Source organism: Aulonocara stuartgranti, assembly GCF_965226115.1.
Source record: "Aulonocara stuartgranti genome assembly, chromosome: 15".
Lineage (NCBI taxonomy): Eukaryota > Metazoa > Chordata > Actinopteri > Cichliformes > Cichlidae > Aulonocara > Aulonocara stuartgranti.
This window is the reverse complement of record NC_138951.1, coordinates 36,113,425-36,132,725: the sequence shown is the minus strand read 5'-3', so window position 1 is coordinate 36,132,725 and position 19,301 is coordinate 36,113,425. Positions and strand designations below refer to the sequence as shown.

General features: G+C 40.4%; 1 protein-coding gene across 2 annotated transcripts in view; it reads right to left on the bottom strand.

Annotated features, from left to right (window-relative positions):
• Positions 1 to 19,301, bottom strand: part of kdm4b (lysine (K)-specific demethylase 4B) — a 43,204-nt gene that overhangs the window by 15,780 nt on the left and 8,123 nt on the right. For both annotated transcript variants that reach the window (XM_082504803.1, XM_082504804.1), the window contains exons 6-11: positions 14,959 to 15,008; positions 8,481 to 8,584; positions 6,990 to 7,127; positions 802 to 998; positions 481 to 728; positions 67 to 308 (exon numbers count right to left, since the gene is read on the bottom strand). In XM_082504803.1, the coding sequence (XP_082360929.1) occupies positions 67 to 308; positions 481 to 728; positions 802 to 998; positions 6,990 to 7,127; positions 8,481 to 8,584; positions 14,959 to 15,008 (979 nt within the window). The remainder of the gene's footprint in view (positions 1 to 66; positions 309 to 480; positions 729 to 801; positions 999 to 6,989; positions 7,128 to 8,480; positions 8,585 to 14,958; positions 15,009 to 19,301) is intronic.

Sequence of the window (19,301 nt, the reverse complement as noted above, 5' to 3'; positions counted from 1 at the left end):
AAAGAGCTAACCTGTCTGACAGAGTAAAGGACAAATCTATTGACTTTCAGTCAAGATCGGACTCACCTGGGTGGCACTCACATCCATCTTGTTGTCTGCTAAGATGTCGCTGTGTCTCGGGGACAAAGTGTCTAGATGACGAGCCGTGTCCCTCTTTGAATTCTTGTCGTCAGATGTAGCAAACTGCTTAAACGCTTCCTCGAATCCAGTGATGGCATTTTGGCCACTGGAGATCTTCTTCGGCTTTCTCTGCTTCTTTTTCTCAATGTCGTCTGTCAAGTTCTGTGGTTTGGTTTCTTGTTCTTGTCCTGGAAAATAACAGATGAGGAGATAAAGTCAGAAGTGCTACTGGCTCATTAAAAATGTCTGTATGAGGCAATGAGGTTAAAACTACCGTGTGGACTGAGTAATGACTTTTTAAAGTGGAAGATTCTATCACTGAGGATAGAACTGAAAGAAATGCTTTCATATCTGCCTCACCCTCTGCAGCTGGAGTCTCTACTACTTTAGCGGCGGCCTCAGCAGCCTGCTGCTCCTCGCGCTCCAGGGCTTCCAAAGTTATCATGGCCTCTCGGGCAAGACGTGCTTCCTTCTCCTTCCTACGCTGAGCCTCACGCTCCTCAACCTGACGCTGATACTCGACAGCATTCAGCTCAATGCCTTCCTCTGCCAGGACTTTCACCTCCTCGAGCTTCAGACGACGGAATTGCTTCATCTTCTGCATGGCCCTGTCATAGTTAGACAGCTAAGTAAAACCCTCATATTTACTTTTGATCACATGAAGAATTTCATAATACAAACCTTCGCAGGAGGTTTGCCCGTTGGGCGACGCGATGCTCCCTCCAGCTCTCCAGCTCAGGGCTGGTGAGCTCTGTGGGCTTCAGGTGGTCCAGCACTGTTGTGTCTTTACCCTGCTTCCACAGGTCATAGCGCACGGGTTGCAGGCGGCGCACAAACACATCCATGGAGATCTTCACCATGTCCTTCCGGCAGGAACACTGGAGAGAAAAGACAAGGCTCTACATTAGAGTAGAGAATACCTTTTGTAAAGATGGGACTTCTGTGTGATAAAGGGGGGGGGGGGTGAAATTCTAGATAAGCATCTCTATTAAGGTCTTTCAGAACCCACTACCCCACAGCCGTAGGACTACAGATTATATTACACATCCGATTTCTGAAAACTCAAAAGAGTAAGTGAGGAGTGATCAAAAGCAGAGGTAACCATTCAGAGTAAACAAATCAAACTTTACAAAGGGGATTAGTCTATCTAGATAATAAAAATCTCTTACTTCCATCTCTGTAAATTACTAAAACCAGAGACAGTCTAAGAGAGAGAGAAGTCACCCAAACAATGCTGAATTGAATCTAATCTGTAAGAGCAAAGATGGTTGTAAAGTTTTAGCTTCTGGAGGAAAAAAAAGTTTGTTAAAACCTTTTTTTGGGGAGAAGTCGGCAAACCTTTTAAGTACATTATATCCAATTTGACTGTTGACTCAAAAGGCATGCAGATTTTATGTCACAGTGACCACAAACAAAGTTAATTTACACACACGAGCATCAAAAAGGGCCATCAGGATTACCAATACAGCTACAAAATGACCTAACTTGCTTTTAATGGTCACAGGTACACAGGCCTAGAGATCTGCAGGTGGCCATCTCCCAGCAACCTTTATTTTCTATGGAAAAATGTATAGACCCCAACCTGTTAGCAAGTGGTTGTGTAGAGGATCGGTCACAAAGATGGTGCTGTACCAAAAAACTTTGGTTAATAGCACTCATAATTTCCATGAAAGATGCCAATTTGTCTGCAAACAATGGCATTTCCTCACTTTTCACAACTTTGTTTTCAGACATATCTCCCATGCAATCTAGTAAGCGCAATGATAGCAATCAAAGTAGTTGTCAGGAGGTTTTCAGTACAGGACAATGCCTTAGGGACTACGAGCAACCTCCAGCAGCCACTCACCAGTTACAGGATCCACACTTTTCCCTGTCGACCAGTGGTTGCCAGACAGTTGCCGGCAGGTCTCTAGGCCTGTGCGACAAAGGCCACACCTGACAAACAGGCTTTAAATATACAGTAAACAACCAGCTGTTCCACTGTGGTGTTGTACATAAACCACTGACCTGAGATACCTTAAAACGTGATAATGACTAAAATACGGCACGAGACAGAACCATTGAGTCATCAGAACTATTGAATCATTGAGCTTACTAGAGAGGGGAACTGTTGCATTAAAAAAACTGCAGTGGTGCAGGAGTGAAAAATGGCATGGACATCAAAATGAAGTTTTGAAATACAGGAAACAAATGGAGGGTGGTGTAATGAAAGGGAAAAAAAAGAAGAGGAAGGAGACATATGAAGATATTTTTTGTGCCTCGCTTGCTGTGTTTCTTTCAAATCCTTTTATTTCCTGATCTGTATTGACAGCCTTGTGCTCAATTACTAGAAACACAACAGCCCACACCTCCACAGCAAAACAATTTCCAGCCTACATCTCATCTAGACACCACTTGACAGACAGAGACATTAAAATACTGTGTTGGTGATGGAATGGGGAATGGGAGGGCAAAAAAGAGGGGGTGCAAGTGCAAGCATGGGAACACCTGATTTTTACCACAATGAAACTTTTACTGGGAACAGGACGTGACTAACAAAAAACCCCATCAAAAAACAGCCACCGAGATAAATATTGCTCTTACCCTGATTGTACCTAGCAAAATGTGCATTCTTCACTGCTAAAGAGTCAGCGCCTTGTTTTATTTTTAGGAAGGTGTTAAGAGGTTATGGACATCGTTGCCATCCTCAAGGGCCAGGATGAGTTACACTTTATTATCATCTAAAAACTTAATTAGATGAAACTCAATTGGAGATGCACAAGATCTCAGAAAACAAAAACCCACTCTGAGGCAGGGAGTCAATGAGCCCTGAAGTATACTTGGGCTCCTAATGAAGCTTAATTATAGGAGCCACAGAAAACCTGAAGCCCGGGGACTCACTGTGGATGCACAGCACTTGCTTCAGTCTTCCTTTATTTTTCAAAGTTCTTCAGTGTAGGGATACTTCTCAGTATATCCAATAGTATAAAACAAAATGAGATTGCATGAAAATGTAAGCATCCAGTTATTTTGTTCATTCTTCTGATGAAACAAAACTAACCTTCAAGATGCTAATAGGAATGGAGAATAATTTCAAAGGTATTTAAAAACATTTTCAATGCAAAATTCTGAATGTGCTGTACAACAGGGCTGCAGATCACCCACCTGCTGAGAAAACAGAGTACAGCAACACAAAGCTAAACCACTACTTTGGTGTTTTTTTGTGTTTTCTTTTGTTTGTTTGCTTCAGTTAGCAAGAAATAAAAATGCTGAACACATTTAAAGACTAAACTGCTCCAATTTTTCTCCCACTCCCACAGTTTTCCCCTCCTTTCCTTCTTTATCTCCTCACATACATCCCCAGATGAGATCAGCTGCTTAACATGCTGAACAAAACGAGAAGATTTAAAACAAAACAGTACAAACGTTCATTAGGAACTGTGGTAAAACAACTGTAAAGTGGCACGAGCCAGGTTTATGATTACATTGCAAGTTGTTGTATTTCTCAGCGATATTTAATGGTCTTCACTAATCTGTGTGGCCGTAAGTCAGGGGTTTATTATCCTCCAGAGTAAAAACTGTCCTTAAAGTCAGAAAAAATAAACAAAAAAAAAAAAAAAAATCATTTGTATGTCCTCCTGCATGTAGTTGCTTCTACATTGTACTAACTGCCATTGCAGCAAATATACATTCAGCATGAGTGTCGAAGCTCGGGCTGCTGTGCATTTTTTAGCTATATATAAAGTAGCAAAAATATAAAGTCAAATATGACTATAGAGTTTTAGAAATGGATGATCTTTCTATGGTTAAATTAATCAAATTTCCTCAACATCTGGGCAGAAAGAAATCTCAGCAGCAGGAAGGTTCATTAAGCTGTTCAGAGTGAAAAAAATTAAACTAATTTTAAATTACTTTAGCACAGCAATGCAAAATGGCAAAGAGATTTTTGTTGTTGTTTCTCATGAGCAGCATTAGGGTAATTGTAGTTATAGCATCTTAATTCACCTTGCCCACACTGACACAGCTTCCTAATGTTATAATGAAAATCTCAGTAACATGTCTGTGTTTTACATATGAGCTAAATTTACTGCTGATTTTGGAAACTCTGTGGACAAATTCTGATTGTTTTTGTTAATGACTGGCCTGATTTTGTTGCTCAGTGTCAAGAATCTAGTCTGCATCTTAATGAACACTTCTTTTCTTCTTTTGTTTCAGGCAGTGTTTGCTACATTAACACTGACACAGTCCTTTCTTTAATAAATGTAGCACAAAAAATGCTAAATGTTGAACTATATCATGGACAAAGTTGATGAATACGACTAATAAAAACATATTCTCTGGTCTCATAGAAAAAACAAAACAAAAAAACAGACAAGCCTGCAAACAAATACAGAAAAGATGAAGCGAGTCATCTGTAGTTGAATCTTTAGATGAAAAAGTGATGTGATTTAGCCCGGGACCTGGGAGGATGATTTTTGTTCATTTCCTAGACAGGGGGGATATAAAAAAAAAAAAAAAAAAAAAAAAAAAAAATATCACCCTGGAAGCCTGGAGGAACATTAGCAAAGTGTGACTGAGCACCAAATGAGCAGAGAGAGGCTTTCACCAAGAATACAACAACCCCAGAAGACAAACTTTTAACATTCAGAAAAATAATGCTGCAGCAAATGTAAGTATAACAATATGAAGAATCTTTTTCACCGACTTCAATTCGTCAGTGGAGTCTACATTTTGCCGTCTTCCCTTAAATGTGCAAAAGAAGGGAAAAAAAGAAAAATCCTACTGTAGCTAGTCATGCAACACCTTTCTTTTTGATTTCTGCTGTTATTATTCTTGTCATTTCAAAGAAAGCTAGCCATTTCCACACTCAGATCTATGGTTCAAATGAAATTGTTTGAGTTTCAATGCTTTTCTGATATGCTCTGAATGAGGTACTAAATCCATTAAATGCAAAAAAAAATGAAAGAAAATTAAATGGCCAACACCTAACGCACAGCCAGAGGTGGAGAAGAAGGTTAATTAGAACTGTCACGTCTTAAACAATAGAAGTACAACCCCACACAGAACATGCAAGGAATGCTGACAATAGACCTGCTCTGACCGCAGATGTGTTCACTTAGGAAGCCAAACAGATGGGTCAGCAGTTAAGGAGCTTGTCTTTAAAAAGGACTGAGACATGAAGCACGCCCAAATTCTCTCTCAGTCTCTGTCGTGTGCCACCAGCCCGAAAACAGTGACAGATTCGATACCGAGCCCCATCGTTCACTGTCCTGTTTGATGCTGACAGACTAGGGCTCAGCAGGGGGAAGGCGGGGAGGGGAGGGGAGATGAGTTAATGGATGACTGCTTAAGCCAAAGACAGAGAAAGATGGCGGAGTTAAGAGAAAGATTAAGAGAAAATGAGACTTTATTATTGCTCAGGAAGAAGGTGGGATAGTTAAGCCATCTAAAACTACTATCTATATCAAGATACAGAATATAGAGAATATAAGAACTGAATTTTTTTAGGATATTTGGGGAATAAAAGGAAAAGAAATTCGAATAATTATGGCCCTGTGGATGTACGCCTCTATATACAGAGGGACAACCCAAATATAGAAAAACCTTTCAACTTTTTCAGGCATTTAGGATCCACTTATTAACAAGGCTCAGCGCAAGATCTGTGCAGTGAGCAAAAAGGCAAAGAAACGCCTTCAGCAGGTCCTGGTCTCTGGTTCATTTTAGCCAAAGACTCATCTGCTTGGTCCAAATGATTCACTATGAGGCGTCTGCTACTGAGCTGTAAATTACACAGCACAAGTTCTGGGACAATCTTTATAACCATTACACCCAAAGAGTACAGACGCCTGAGTGAGAGAGAAATCTGGCTAGAACGAAAGAGCCCTGCTCGTTGGTCGAGCTGTTGTAATTTTCCACATTCCTCCAGCTCCACGTGCCGAGCTGTGCTGTCGATTTGTCGACTCGGATTAGTCGTGCTGAATGGAAAACTCTTCTTTAACAAACTGAGACAAGCGCAGTGGAGATGCTCCCTTGAGCACTGGTGAAGGGAAGACTGCTGGAGCCTCGACTACTGGTTCTTAAATTACAAGTGGCCACATGGGTACAGTAGGAAGGCCGAAAATGAGAAAGAGCGAGAAGGGAGGGTGATGTGCTTTTGCAAACTGGCACCTCATAAATCTGACATGCAGCCAAGTAGAGAGAAACCAGGGAAAAGGGGCATGCACACACACAAAGACAGAGACAGAGGACTGAACATGAAATGGAATGTATAGAGAAAAGAAAAGAGGGGAGTTTCTTCCAGAGGACATTGTCGTTGGACTCCCTTCCACAACCAACCCATGCCCTGTCAATTTCATGCTCAACAGCCCACGGGCAAAGAGGCAGTTTGCGTCAGTGCAAGGATGCAAGGGTACAGTTAGTGTCGGTAACAGATGGTGTGCAGCAGAGAACCAGACGCTGCTTTTATATTTCGATATGATCTATTACTTCATCCCTTCAAAGAAGCAAACACCCAGAGCAGGAAGGCTGCAAAGCTGCCTCTGAATCACACATCCGATCAAAACTATTCAAGTGGAGTGTCTACACTGGCCTTCAGACCTCGTCTCAAACAAGTGCTGACAAAATTTAGATAAAAACCTATTTTCTAAATGGATAGACGTGTTATATAGATGGAGTGCCCAGTTTGCAAAGTTAACATGATCATTAATGAGCATCACTGCTTTTCTTTTAGCCAGATCAGTGTTTTGTTTTGGATGTTTTTGTGAGATCATTTCAAACGTTTTCAAAATCCCCCAAATCACTTTTTCCCATCACTGCTGACACGTTAACACAGCAGACTGAAATTTCTCTGTTACGGTGACTTAACCTCTCTGCAATCAGTCTCATCTTACCAGTGTAGCCATCTTGCCGTAGTCCACCCAGCGCAGCGTGGCAAAGTTTGTGGACTCTGCACAGTTGAAGCCATGGTTGAAGCCGGCGTGGTAGCCATAAGGAAAGGTGATCATGAACTCCCCTTCATTCTGAGTTATCTGTTCACACAGACAAGAAAACACATTTTTTTAAATGTCTGAAGGCTGAATTTATCAGTTGTCTCTGTGCACAAGGAAGGCATTAATCTATTTACCAGTTATTTCTTACAGCTATATTTTATTGTTACCACCAGTTGCACAAAGGCTACCGCTGACTTAAGGTTTGAGGGATAAACATTGAGTTTGAATCCTTAGAAACATCTTGTCCCTGTTTTTCTAACTTAATTCGACTAAACATGGCTGCTGCTCCGAGTACTGAATTCCTTCCCATGAGCTCAGTGTTATTCTGCAAATGTGCTCTACTTGTCCTCACATTTTGTGTGTGTGTGTGTGTGTGTGTGTGTGTGTGTGTGTGTGTGTGTGTGTGTGTGTGTGTGTGTGTGTTGCCCTAAAACCCAAGCCCTATATATCTGACTGCGGATCTCAACTTCTTTACAAAGCATGGATCTTGGCAATCAAGAGACACATCAAGCCAGATAAGGTGACAGGAGAAACGGAAGTGGGGGGCTGAAAGTGGGAGATAAACTTCTTCAACTAAAGGCAGTGGTTCAGATATCAAAAGTCCCTTTTTTCTACTGCAAGAACACAAGTTTTATTTTTACACTCAAATCAGGAAAGACACTGTAGGCGTGTAACAAGTCAAACGTTCACTGTGATAATGATGTCCTAAGGGGTGAGAAATGAGATAAATGGGGGTAGAGGGGAACCCTTATGCTGACTCTGGAGAACATCAGATGCCTGCTCCATGTCAGCGTTTTTTCCCCCTTCCTCAATCTGCCATAATTTGAAGACTGAACTGCTGAACAGAACAATAACCGATAGGTGAAATGATCCCCAACAATTTGCTACGACAGACACAATATCTTGACTCAAACTAATTTTTCAGAGCCAGTATAAGTTAATAATAAAAGCCCACTTCTTCTCCAGCTGACGCAAGACACACTTGGAGAACTGGGGGAATAAATGCACCACTTCCCATCTTCTGATACTAAATATTTCAAATCTCCTCATTGTTTTAATGTCAATATCTGCATCACAATTTCCACTCTGATCATTATGAGGCTGAAGATGCGTGTGTGCTTAAGCATTGGGGTACAGCTTTATTCCATTTTATAATGGTTGCCTACTTTAGATAGACGTTAGAGTCAGGGCAAACAGCTTTCTTCTATATGGTGTTAAAGGGTGAAACAGTGTCAGCCAGTTTAAGGCAAGTGGGTGGGAGGGACTCTATTGCTACTTCAGCCAGCACTGGTAAAGAAGCTTGTATGACAGTTAACACAGAAATTGTTAACATTACTTTATTACCTCATGGATACCTTATACTGTGTGTGTAGGGAAACAGCGGCTACTCACCCTGTTAAAGGGAATGCCATACTTCTTCAGGATGGATGGTGATATCAGTGTCATTTTGTGGCGAAGGAAGGCATCGCAGCCTTGGGAGCTGCCGGGAAAGAAGCCTGCAGAGGGTGAGAGTGAGCATAGGGCATTTTACTGACAACCACAACATCATCTTACTACAACAATCGTAGGGTATACACACACACACACACACACACATATATGTAAACATACATACATACATACATACATACATGTATATATATGTTCATGTTATCATCAACCTCTGAAAGCAATGTTATGTTATCTTTTTGTGTTTCTTTCATGAGCCACATTCAGCAAAATCTGTATCCATGACAGAGTTTTGTTCAATCACCACAAAAGACAGATTAAAGACTTTGAGAAAGTGCTGCAGGCCTCTCAAAAACAGCCCACGTTTTGTTTTTTTACTCTTGCTAGTTTATGTTTATGTAAACGATTAATCTGTATATTGTAGCAACAGGAGAATAACTGGATTTAAACTCAGAGTTAGTGAGAGAAGAAGATTAATAAGCAAAGCCGAAACCCATATACCAATATTTGGTGATTGGCAACTTTTTTCTTTCATACATAGGAAACAATAAATGCTCAGAAAAAAAAAAAAACTGATTATGTGTAGTTTCATTCATTTAGACTCAACTCTGCTTAGATCAGCTGGTTGTTTTGTTTATCGTCAGGTATCTGGTGTGGTGGATGAGCCAAAACATCAGCCTACTGAAGTACACCAACACTAAAGACAATATGTCAACCGCACTCATAAGCCATCAGGTACATGTTAAAAATGGATTTTGTTCTCACCAGAAACTTCTTTTAAATCCACTTAATAAGCCTGAATCATCGAGTCACCGATTTTACGAACGGAAGCAATTATGCGGTGACTATGAGAGAAACTGTCTAGCAATGAAGTGTTGAGCATGAACAGTAATTTCAAGGACATCGGTTAAGAGCTGACACCAATGCAGCACTTGTTCCTGAAAGCCATTAATTATCATAATCATTTCCTGGGCCAACAATCCCCAGATGTCATCATGATGCCCCTGTGGTCCCCTGCCTGTCAGCTGGCACAAGTGAACTTCTTTGAGAAGAAGAAAACTTAAAATGACACGGCAACTGAATACATCAACTACTGCATGGAAATGGGTGACAAAATTTACAGATGAAGCTACTGTACACTGATAGCATCATTGCTTACTCTGATTTTTAGGAGGAAAAAAACCTAATTATTTCTCTTATTCTGTTCTCAATCACTACAGCACCCTAATAGCATGCCTAAAATTAGGTTATGCTGTGAAGCATGCGGGTGTCCGAGACATGAATGGAATCACTCTCCGATCGTGATGCAATATTTTCATCACACTCTGTCTGAATTAGAAACTAACAGTATGTTGCAGTAGTATTACGACCACAATCTAGCATAAACCATTACCAAGAAGCTTGTCAGCCTTTACTGGAATTTAGATTGAATATATTAATTTGCACAAACTGCTTTGTGTAAAGTACAAAAAACAGATTACAGAGTAATTAAAGGAGAAAATCAACACATTTGAATGTACTGCATTAGCCTGATTACTATACAACAGTGATTGGAGAATAGATTTCTATGATCCCTTCATATGTGTAATATAATCCCATAAGTGTATTTCGACACTGACAAATAAACAGCCATCTCCAGTTGAAATGCAACCATTTATCTTGTTATTGTTAATCCCACAACCTGGAAAAGGAAATCCGGTTTCCCCTTGACATGGGCAGAAATTAATTCACTGCCCAAAGTGTGGAATAATCACATTACCACAGTGCATGAAAATTCACTGATTGTGGGCCTCCAGGTTGGATTTCTGGGGAGATCTGATGGATGTCACTGTGTGTAAAGGGATGCAACAGCATAAAAGTGAAGCTGGGTGCTGTCTCTCTGTAAAATTGTGATCCAGTTCAGTGCAACCAATGCAAACAGAAACAAGGAAAACCTGTGGGGTTATTTAAAACATGTTATTAATTTGCAGAAGCAGCAGCACTAACAACAGTGACAGTCAGAGGCTACTGATTATTTAAACCATGGTCTCATCTGTTTACTACAGTGTAATTAATCCGAAAACAATACAATGAGCTGTGCATTAATTACCGATGTTTCCGTCACTAATAAAAGTTACTGCAAGTCAGTGTACTTTATGAGAGGATTCAAACTGCACTAAAGGAAATGTGAAACTGCATTTGCTATTGTATCAATGTGGACTTTTCCAGCTGGAGTAATTTACCAATCATACCCATCTTGTATTATAAAACAAACTCAATTCCTTAAAAACGCCGCCCGCTTTGAGAGCCCAAAATGTCAGAGGTATATTATGATCTCAAAGCCCCGACTCACTCTCTAAAACAAAGGCTCACTTCTGCTCTTGGAGACAGAAAGACAGACTCTGCATAATCAAAAGAATGAATTTCTCCTCCATCGCTCACTCTCCACCCCCTTTACTGCATGTACCTACCAGTGCCTCAAAGGGGGGTCCATCCATGCCTCCACCCAGTTAAACTTTAATGTGACTGACAGTATAATCAGCACCCATTTCATCCTTCATTTTCACTGCATTGTTTCAGCCTCTGTTCCACCCTACAAAGCAAAAGAGGGAGAGGGGGACTCTCTACTCTCCCAGTGCCTGCCTGCCCGTTGGAGCTGATAAAGGTGAATAATGTGCCGACAGAGCCTGCGTATTAATCCCCATTAAAATGCAGCTGGCTTTCTGAGCTCTCCATGGGGTAATATTAACTTAAAGGCTTCATTCTGTCCTTTAGAGTTTGAAAATTAAGTTCCTGCTTCGAACCCTACACCCTCCCCTCCTCTTCACCTTAACCGAAAAGTCTCCCGCCGTGGCAGAAATGAGGAGTGATAGGAGTGACGTCTGTTACCCTGTCAAATGTCTGGAGAGGAGGTTTTAAGTAACCATTGTCCCAGTCCCATTTAGCATCCCTGCAACACTCATAACTGTCTTTTTAGGACCCCATAAACAGTTGGCTGCCTGGAGGATGGCTTTGATAGGTCAGTGAGAGCCTGTTAAATAACGGTGGCAGTGGTGTCCTCCTACTGCCAGCTGGTTAGATAAGAAGAGAGGAAGACAGGAAAGAGCATCAACATATACAATGTAATTAGAAAGCATGTTGCTTGAGATCAGAGATGTTGAGGTTATTTAAATAAAACATTAAACAATTCTGCATACATTGAAATGCATAATTCCCAAGTATTGTCCTAAAACTGCCAAACCAGGCAGATAAAAGTAAGACAAAATGCCCATTTTGCAGTATAATGCTATATTTATTTATAGCGTTTTTATTATCAGCAAAGACTTCAACATGGTCTGTGAGTAAAGCCGTCAATACAATGGGCCCATCTCACAGCAGACTTTTTGACTGGTGTTTTAGAAAAGGCACAGACGGAAGTAATAACAGTAATTAGGACTCCATTCTATTTAGGTGGGCCAGTAAGTCAATGTGAACACCAGGGCTGTGAAACTGAAACAACTGAATAAAATGATGCCAAAGCTGCAGTTGTGTTTAGTACTGGTAGGGTTTGCAGGGTTTCCCCCTTTATTTAGTTTTTAATACTTAATTGTAAAAGTATTACTTGAGAGATTACAGAACTAGGGTGTTTAAGAATGAGGCTCTCTTTGATTTGTACTTAGGATTTGGAATAATTACAAGGTGTTTTTTAATCTTAGATTCTTCTGTGGATTTTTTCATGTCGTTTTCAAACCACAAGAGCAAGTTTTTGCATGAATGAAGCCCAGTGGTGGGCCCATTTGACAAACACTCTTTAAATGACCGTAACTCTGTTACAAACTGTGCTAGAGAAAAAAAATTCAAGTGGTTTTGGGGAGAGGAGAACAAAAGCTTTACAGGGATCTGTATCATGGTAGCAAAAGAAGATTCAGGTACTACGGTCTGAACGCAGACAGAAAAATCAGCTCTGGCTAGATTTTACATTAATGTAACTCCTCAACCATTTTGGGCTAGAGAGAAAATTCACATAGTTTCTAAAAGATGGGATTCAATTTACAATTTTACAGCCAAAACCACAAAATAAGTGCAGGTGGCCTGTGTGATACTTTCGTGATAATGAGCTATCATTATAGACATAAGCCTGACACTCCAGTTTGCATTGCCCTAAGCAGCAGTACATAAGAAGAACTTTAACACAAAGTCAAACATGTTTGGTTATTTCTCCAGCTTTCTTTTGTGGAGAAATTTTAATGCAAACGCTCCATAAACATATTAAGTAGATTGGTTAAGTGTTTTCCCTTTATACCAGCGCAGTAACGGCTACAACCAAACCCCTATCCAACGCTGGCACAGCACTGTGCAGATAGCCAGGGAGTTCCTCCACAGAGGAATTTTTGGCAAGGCTTAATTAAAGGCCAACACCACAAGAAAATCCACTGGTGAAATGATAAGAAATGAGAATAAAAACATAAGAATTAAAATCCTCTCCAAAAAGTGCCTCAGAGCAATTTAGCAAACTGCTGAACAAGTAGAACATAAACACTGATATGTTTTTGACTTCCAGGAGTGAGCTCTCCTCTCACCCTCGGCAGCTGTATTTTACAAATGAGGCAGGTGCTGGATAAGCCAGCTAAGCTGCAATGTATGACTGAACACCCTGCTATAAAAGCTGGCGCTAATGGGATCTCAGTTTTAATGTCCAAAGCCAGGCTACTCTGCGGGTGGTTTTAAAAGTAGCATTTAATGTCATTTTTAACATTTTACCAGTGTAACCAGCAGATGTATGGATAAAGGACATCTGGGCCAAGACTGTCCATTTCCCTGTGTGTCAGTCACTGATTACAATATGAATATAGATACACTTATTAAAAAAAAAAAAAAAAAAAAAAGCTAAATTACTGCAGCGTGACAGCTGATGCTTTCAAAATTACAGCTGCCAAATGTGCTCCTCTTATCCCTCCACATGGACTTCCTTCCACAGGCTGCTCAAATGTGACTGGTCAATACGACTCTAAAGCCCAAAGCATCTCACTCCTTGCCCTACAGATTCTGCATATTTATAAGGAAACCTATTTAACTTCGTGTGTGTGTAGCCCACAGGAAAAGGTTTTAGACCTGGAAATGCAAAACCATCTTCCTCGAGCTGTCTTTCAGCCCCTCACTATTATGTGACCGAACCTTTTTGAGTTTAGTTCATCAATAACAGTTTTTCCTTATAAGCACAGGAAGTGAAATACTGTCTGAATGCTTTTGTTTCCTTTGTGCATAGAGACAAACTCCATGTATTGCACATAGATCAATGGTACATAGTTAAATTCCACCCAAGAGTGATAACTAGCATATAACTGGGAGAGTGTGTCTATTTAAAGCAAGTCTCTCTTCTCACCTCGATATCTTTTCCCTCACTCTAAGAAACATTCGATACTAAGGTTAATCCTCACTGATCAAAACAGAGAATAAGAGTAAAAGGAGAACATGGGTACTGGAAAAGAATGGGGAACAAAAGGAAACATCTTGTGTCAAAGAAAGATGGCAGAATGGTATCACTTCACTGCCTCTTATCCACCTTAGACAAGATTTCTAGATTTCAGATGAAATCCTCATGTCAAAGCGCTGACTATAAAAGTCAACAAAGAATATAATGCTGAGAAATTGTTCTACTTTTTGTTTTTTCACCCTAGTTGAAATATGTTTGACGTTTTCACTTTTCCACAGATTTCTGACAGGCGTTAATACCGTTCATGAATCATCTACAGCCAACACTTCCTCCTCGGGATAATAAACATTCATCAAAACATAGTCCAGAACAACTGGCCTTGATTGTGTGAGTTTTTCAAGTTTTCCGTCATTACTTCTGCAGAACAAACAGGTGCTGCTGGTGTCACTTCAGACAGCTTCTACTATAAAATTCAGCATCCATCCTCATCTTTTTAGCATGAGTGACTGCACACGTTAAGTGCTTCAAGCTGCTCTTTCATCTGCTGCTCCATTTTAGCACAACCAAGTGACCAAAAAACAAAAATATATAATTTTATATATTGTGGCAAAGTGGCATTATCAAAGTTTTTCACTAACTCAGTGCATATGCGCCACACTGTTGATGGTAAGGACCACTGTGTTTGTCAGAGGAAAAGCTGCGGGAAGGTTGTTTATTGTGAGTGCTAAACAATGACGTCCATGCTGCGGTTGGGAGAGGAGAAGGTGAGATGTAGCTCAAAAGTCCCGCTTTGTTTTCTATTAAACGATGCAAGAGGGGGCAATAAGCGTGCTTTGAATGTGTGCTTGTGTGTATTCAGGGGATGTGTTAAGTGTGCAGCGCGTGTATGATTTTAATGGCGTGTGCTCTACAGGCGGAAGCACTTGCTCTGTCACTTAACGCATGTGAGTGAAAGAGATAGGCAGGAAAGCGTGCTGAAGTGGTGAATAAACAAACTTAAATGGATTTTAATTGAAATTAGCTCCTCACCTTGTGCCAGCCTCTCTAGTCTTTTGCCATGCTCAGGAGGGACACTGTACCTGTGGAGACAAGAGGAAAAGATGACAAAAAGTCAGACACCTCTGACTTGTGTTGAACTTTTTTTAACCTAATTTTCACCTTCTCTTTCTTCCAATCATCTTAAAAGAAATCAAGATGTACAGAATATTTTTACATCTCTAGTGTGAACACTTTGCTTGTACTAACAGCTTAAAAGGAATCTGCAGTTTTGCTGAGGTGAATCTGCAACTTCAGGTCTTCTCATAAAGCAGATGTGTGGATAAAGCTGGGTTGCATTCTTAGCATTAAATATATCACAGAAACATTATTTTCATTGATGATTTAATTCATTCATCAATTGCTTAAGATGAACACAAAGCATATTTAACAGGTATTTATACTATAGTATACAAAGTCAATGCACGTGTTAAAATGTCAAACAGCAAGCATGTGGCCATGTGACAATTTGACTTGAGATTCACCGTAGTATTAAAAGCAAACAGATGAGCACACAGGGTAAGATGCTAGAGGGAAACAACAAAACACACAACCTGTTACGGTTTTAATACGATTTAGAGTCAGAGCTGTCAGAAACACACCACGGAGGCTCATGGTTATATGTGCATTACTCTAGTGATTGACTTGGTGCAATTAAGAAGAAAACTTTGAACAAAAAATGTCAATATCTAAACACTGTAGCAGCGAAAGAAAACAATTATCATTAAAAATATTTATAGTGAGACTGGGAGGGAAGGAGAGGTTAGTGGAAAAGATCAAATGAGCGGTGAAGGGCAGGACCAGGAGATATTAGTGTTTTGGGAGTGCTAGGTTATTTCTGACCTCTCAGCAATTACTGGTTTGATGAAACTGCCCATGACATAACCGTCACTATTCCTCCCTAAAACAAATTCTTGTTTTTGTAACTGACATATCTGTGCATTTGGCAAAAGCCCTTCTTTTTGTTTCTTTGTTTTTCTTAAATCACCTCAATATTTTACATCCTTTTGTGCTAGAGCGAGGTATTACTATTGGCAGTGTTCGTGCTGATAATACATGAGGTAGGCACTGCAAAGTACGTGGCATTACACCAATTGTCATATGCTAAACTTAGAAAGCAAATTTCTTTCTAAAACAGAGTGGGAGGAAGGGAGCAGAGCTAAACTATAATCTGCTCATTTGTGAAGTTATTACATACTCTTTATTACAGCAATTAAATCCTCGGTATTGTTTAACCCTCCATAGACCTTGAGAAATGAAGATGGGTGGGGGGAGGAGAAAAAAAAAAGCCTACATCTCTGCTTTCTTACAGAAGCCTTAACAACAAGAGAGATGTTTGAAACAAACTGAGAAAGAAGTAACAAAGAGAGAGACGGTGAGAGGCCATCGCACCTAATGAGAGACAAGAATGGACAAGAGAATAAGACTCACAGAGAGGAAGGAATGAAAATAATTAATAAAAGGAAGCATAAAGAGAAAGTCCATTCCAGTCAGAGACGCCATGAAACATGGCGCCACACTGCCACCTGTAGACAAAAGATTAGACCGTAGCTGGAGCTGCAGCCTCCTTCAGTGTTTTATTGTAAACACTAAAAGCTATGCATAGATTTTAGCTCCAACCTGACATTGGGTTATGGGCTAATGTTGTCACAAAGCTCTGCAGGCATTCTTATGAGTTATGACCAGATATATCACTCGGGTTTTGGGTCATATAGCGAGCACGGTATACACACGGTATACACACGGATACAACTGAGTGCAGCATTGTAACGCAGTTTAGCTGCAGCTCCAAAAAAAAAAAAAAAAAAAAAGGAGAAATAAAAGAAACAAACAAACTGTAAAACGAACAGCAAAACGAAAACAAAATGAGCTTCGAGTAATTCCAGCATCTGTGTTCAGCTAGGCTAAATACATCCCCACACCTCTCAGCTGAAGATTAAATTGATATCGATCTTTTCCTCCAACTCAGGAACACAGAAAACAACTACATCTAAACCGAAGTTTTGGAGTCCACCTCTAAAAGCTGTTTGGGGTTTTTTTTTTTTTTTTCTGCGTGAGGTAAAATCACATCAGAGCTTTCTGTGCAAATATGTACATTTTTCAGAGAACTCCATCCCAGAGACAAACTAAACAAATCAAACGATCAGCGTGAGTCCTCCTGTTCCCCTCCGTCCGAAGGCTGAGGTTTCCATGGCAACAACACGTATGTCACTCTGCTGGCACGGTGAGAAACGCACAAAACAACGCACGGCAAATGAAGGCTTGAACTTTTACACCTCTCTGGGGAAGAGTGTTATTTACCCAAGGTGGGACACCTTTCCAGGCAGGTAGAGATAGAGGGGGGAGCCTTGACAGCCCGAGAAGTGCCAATGCATGTGTTAGTGCGCTACTGCAGACATGTTGCACACACACTTCTTTAAAAATCTGTAAACAACTATGGCACCGTTAAAAAGGAACTTTCAGCTACTAAAAAAATCAAGTCAACGCTGAGAACACCCCACTCAACATCCGAACTGCAGCTGCATTTCAACTTCTATGCAGATTTTCAGCTCCCCGTTCCTCTCCTCTGGGAACTGTCAAACGACAATGCTTCAAAACCATCGGACTACAGAGGAGGTTGAAAACTGATGGATTCATAATGAACTCCACCCTTCCTGGGAAGTTGCAGCTGGGCTACACTTCAAAATATCCCTTTCAATTCTCTTTCGTCAGCCTTTCCCTATCTTCTAGTTGCATGCTCAGAGGCTAATCTTTTAACTGACAGCATATCTATTGTTGTGTGTTGGGGTAGATGGATGATTGACAGGGTTTCAGCACTGAAAAGAGAAAAGAGAATGATGGAGGGATAAAGATGGGAAGAAAGTGACTGGCAGCTAAGGGTGAGATCTTCCACACATCCACTAGAATGTGTGCGATTGGCACTAGTAGTTTTGGTAGGGTCTGACTTTGATGGGAGCAGAGTTGCATGGGGAAACGGAGTTAATTTCACAATCGGCTGCACTATGAGAGGAGAGGAAGTGAAAGACAAAGAGAGTGTGTGTTTTAAAGGACCGTGCTCTGTTTAACAGCCTGTAATTACCCCACCACACACAAGTATAAAAGTGAAAATGATTCAGTTTCAGTGGGGGGAGAGTGCGGGTGGGTGGGCTTGGTGAGAATTAGACAAGAGAATTCAACAAAAGCATAAAAAGTCTGGGAGAAGAAAAAGAGAGAGGAAATAAAACTCGTACATCTGTTTAGTTGGGCATCAATTAGTCAGACTGATGTTAAAATAATGTTGTTGTTTTTTGTTTTTTTTAATTACAAGATTCTCGATTACCCAATTTGATAATGGTTAAAAAAAATAAAAAATAAAACAGAATCCGTCACAGCACGAAGGTCCTGGGTTTGAATCCACCATCCGACTCTGTGGAGTTTGCATATTCTCCCCGTGCCTATGTATGTTCTCTCTGGGTACTCCAGCTTCCTCCACAGTCCAAAGACATTTAGGTTAGGTCAACTGGTAGTTCTAAATTGGCTATAGGTGTGAATGTGAGTGTGAAAGGTTGCCTGTCTCTCTGTATTAGCTCTGTAATAGACTGTAACCTTTTTGGCCTATGACAGGTGGAATAGACCCCAACCAGATGCTGGATTCATAATGAACAGTTACAGAAAGCGTTTTTAAAAAGACCACAAAAGGAAGAAGCAGTCTTTTTAAAAACAAAACAAAAAACTTCTTTCTGCTAAAATATGTCTTGTACATTAAAACCAGTTCATTTCTGTTATAGTGAGCAAAACTGGTCTCACATTGGCTATGATTTGCATACCTCTCTGGCTACACAAAGAACATTACTGAAATTTAATAAATTCAGATAGGGAGACGACAACAGTAATAACACTGCCCTCAAGTGGCTGTAAAAGGATTTATACGACTTTGGTGTGTTAAAAAAAAAAAAAAAAAAAAAATCTATGAAACAGCCCTAAATATGTAACCAACAATTGTTTCCATAATAATCTTTAAACACGGATACAAGAGAAAGACAGAAACACCACACCTTCTTAGCAATTTAATAAACACCGTGGAGGTGTATTCAAACAAAGGAATACTGCATACACAGACCTCCATAAGCAATGCAGCAGTGCCAGAGGTCCAGAACATGTAACACCAGACTGAACACTGCAGCTCGATGAATGTAATTTCATCTGTCAGACCACACGCACTTTGACACTGAGTCGTAGTGAAATATACTCATGCTCACTCGGAGGTGTGAAAACAAGACAGATGATTTTAATGAGGTGACGTCACAGAGAGGGGGAGCTATAACACATAGACACATGGTATACCACTTCAGGAGGCA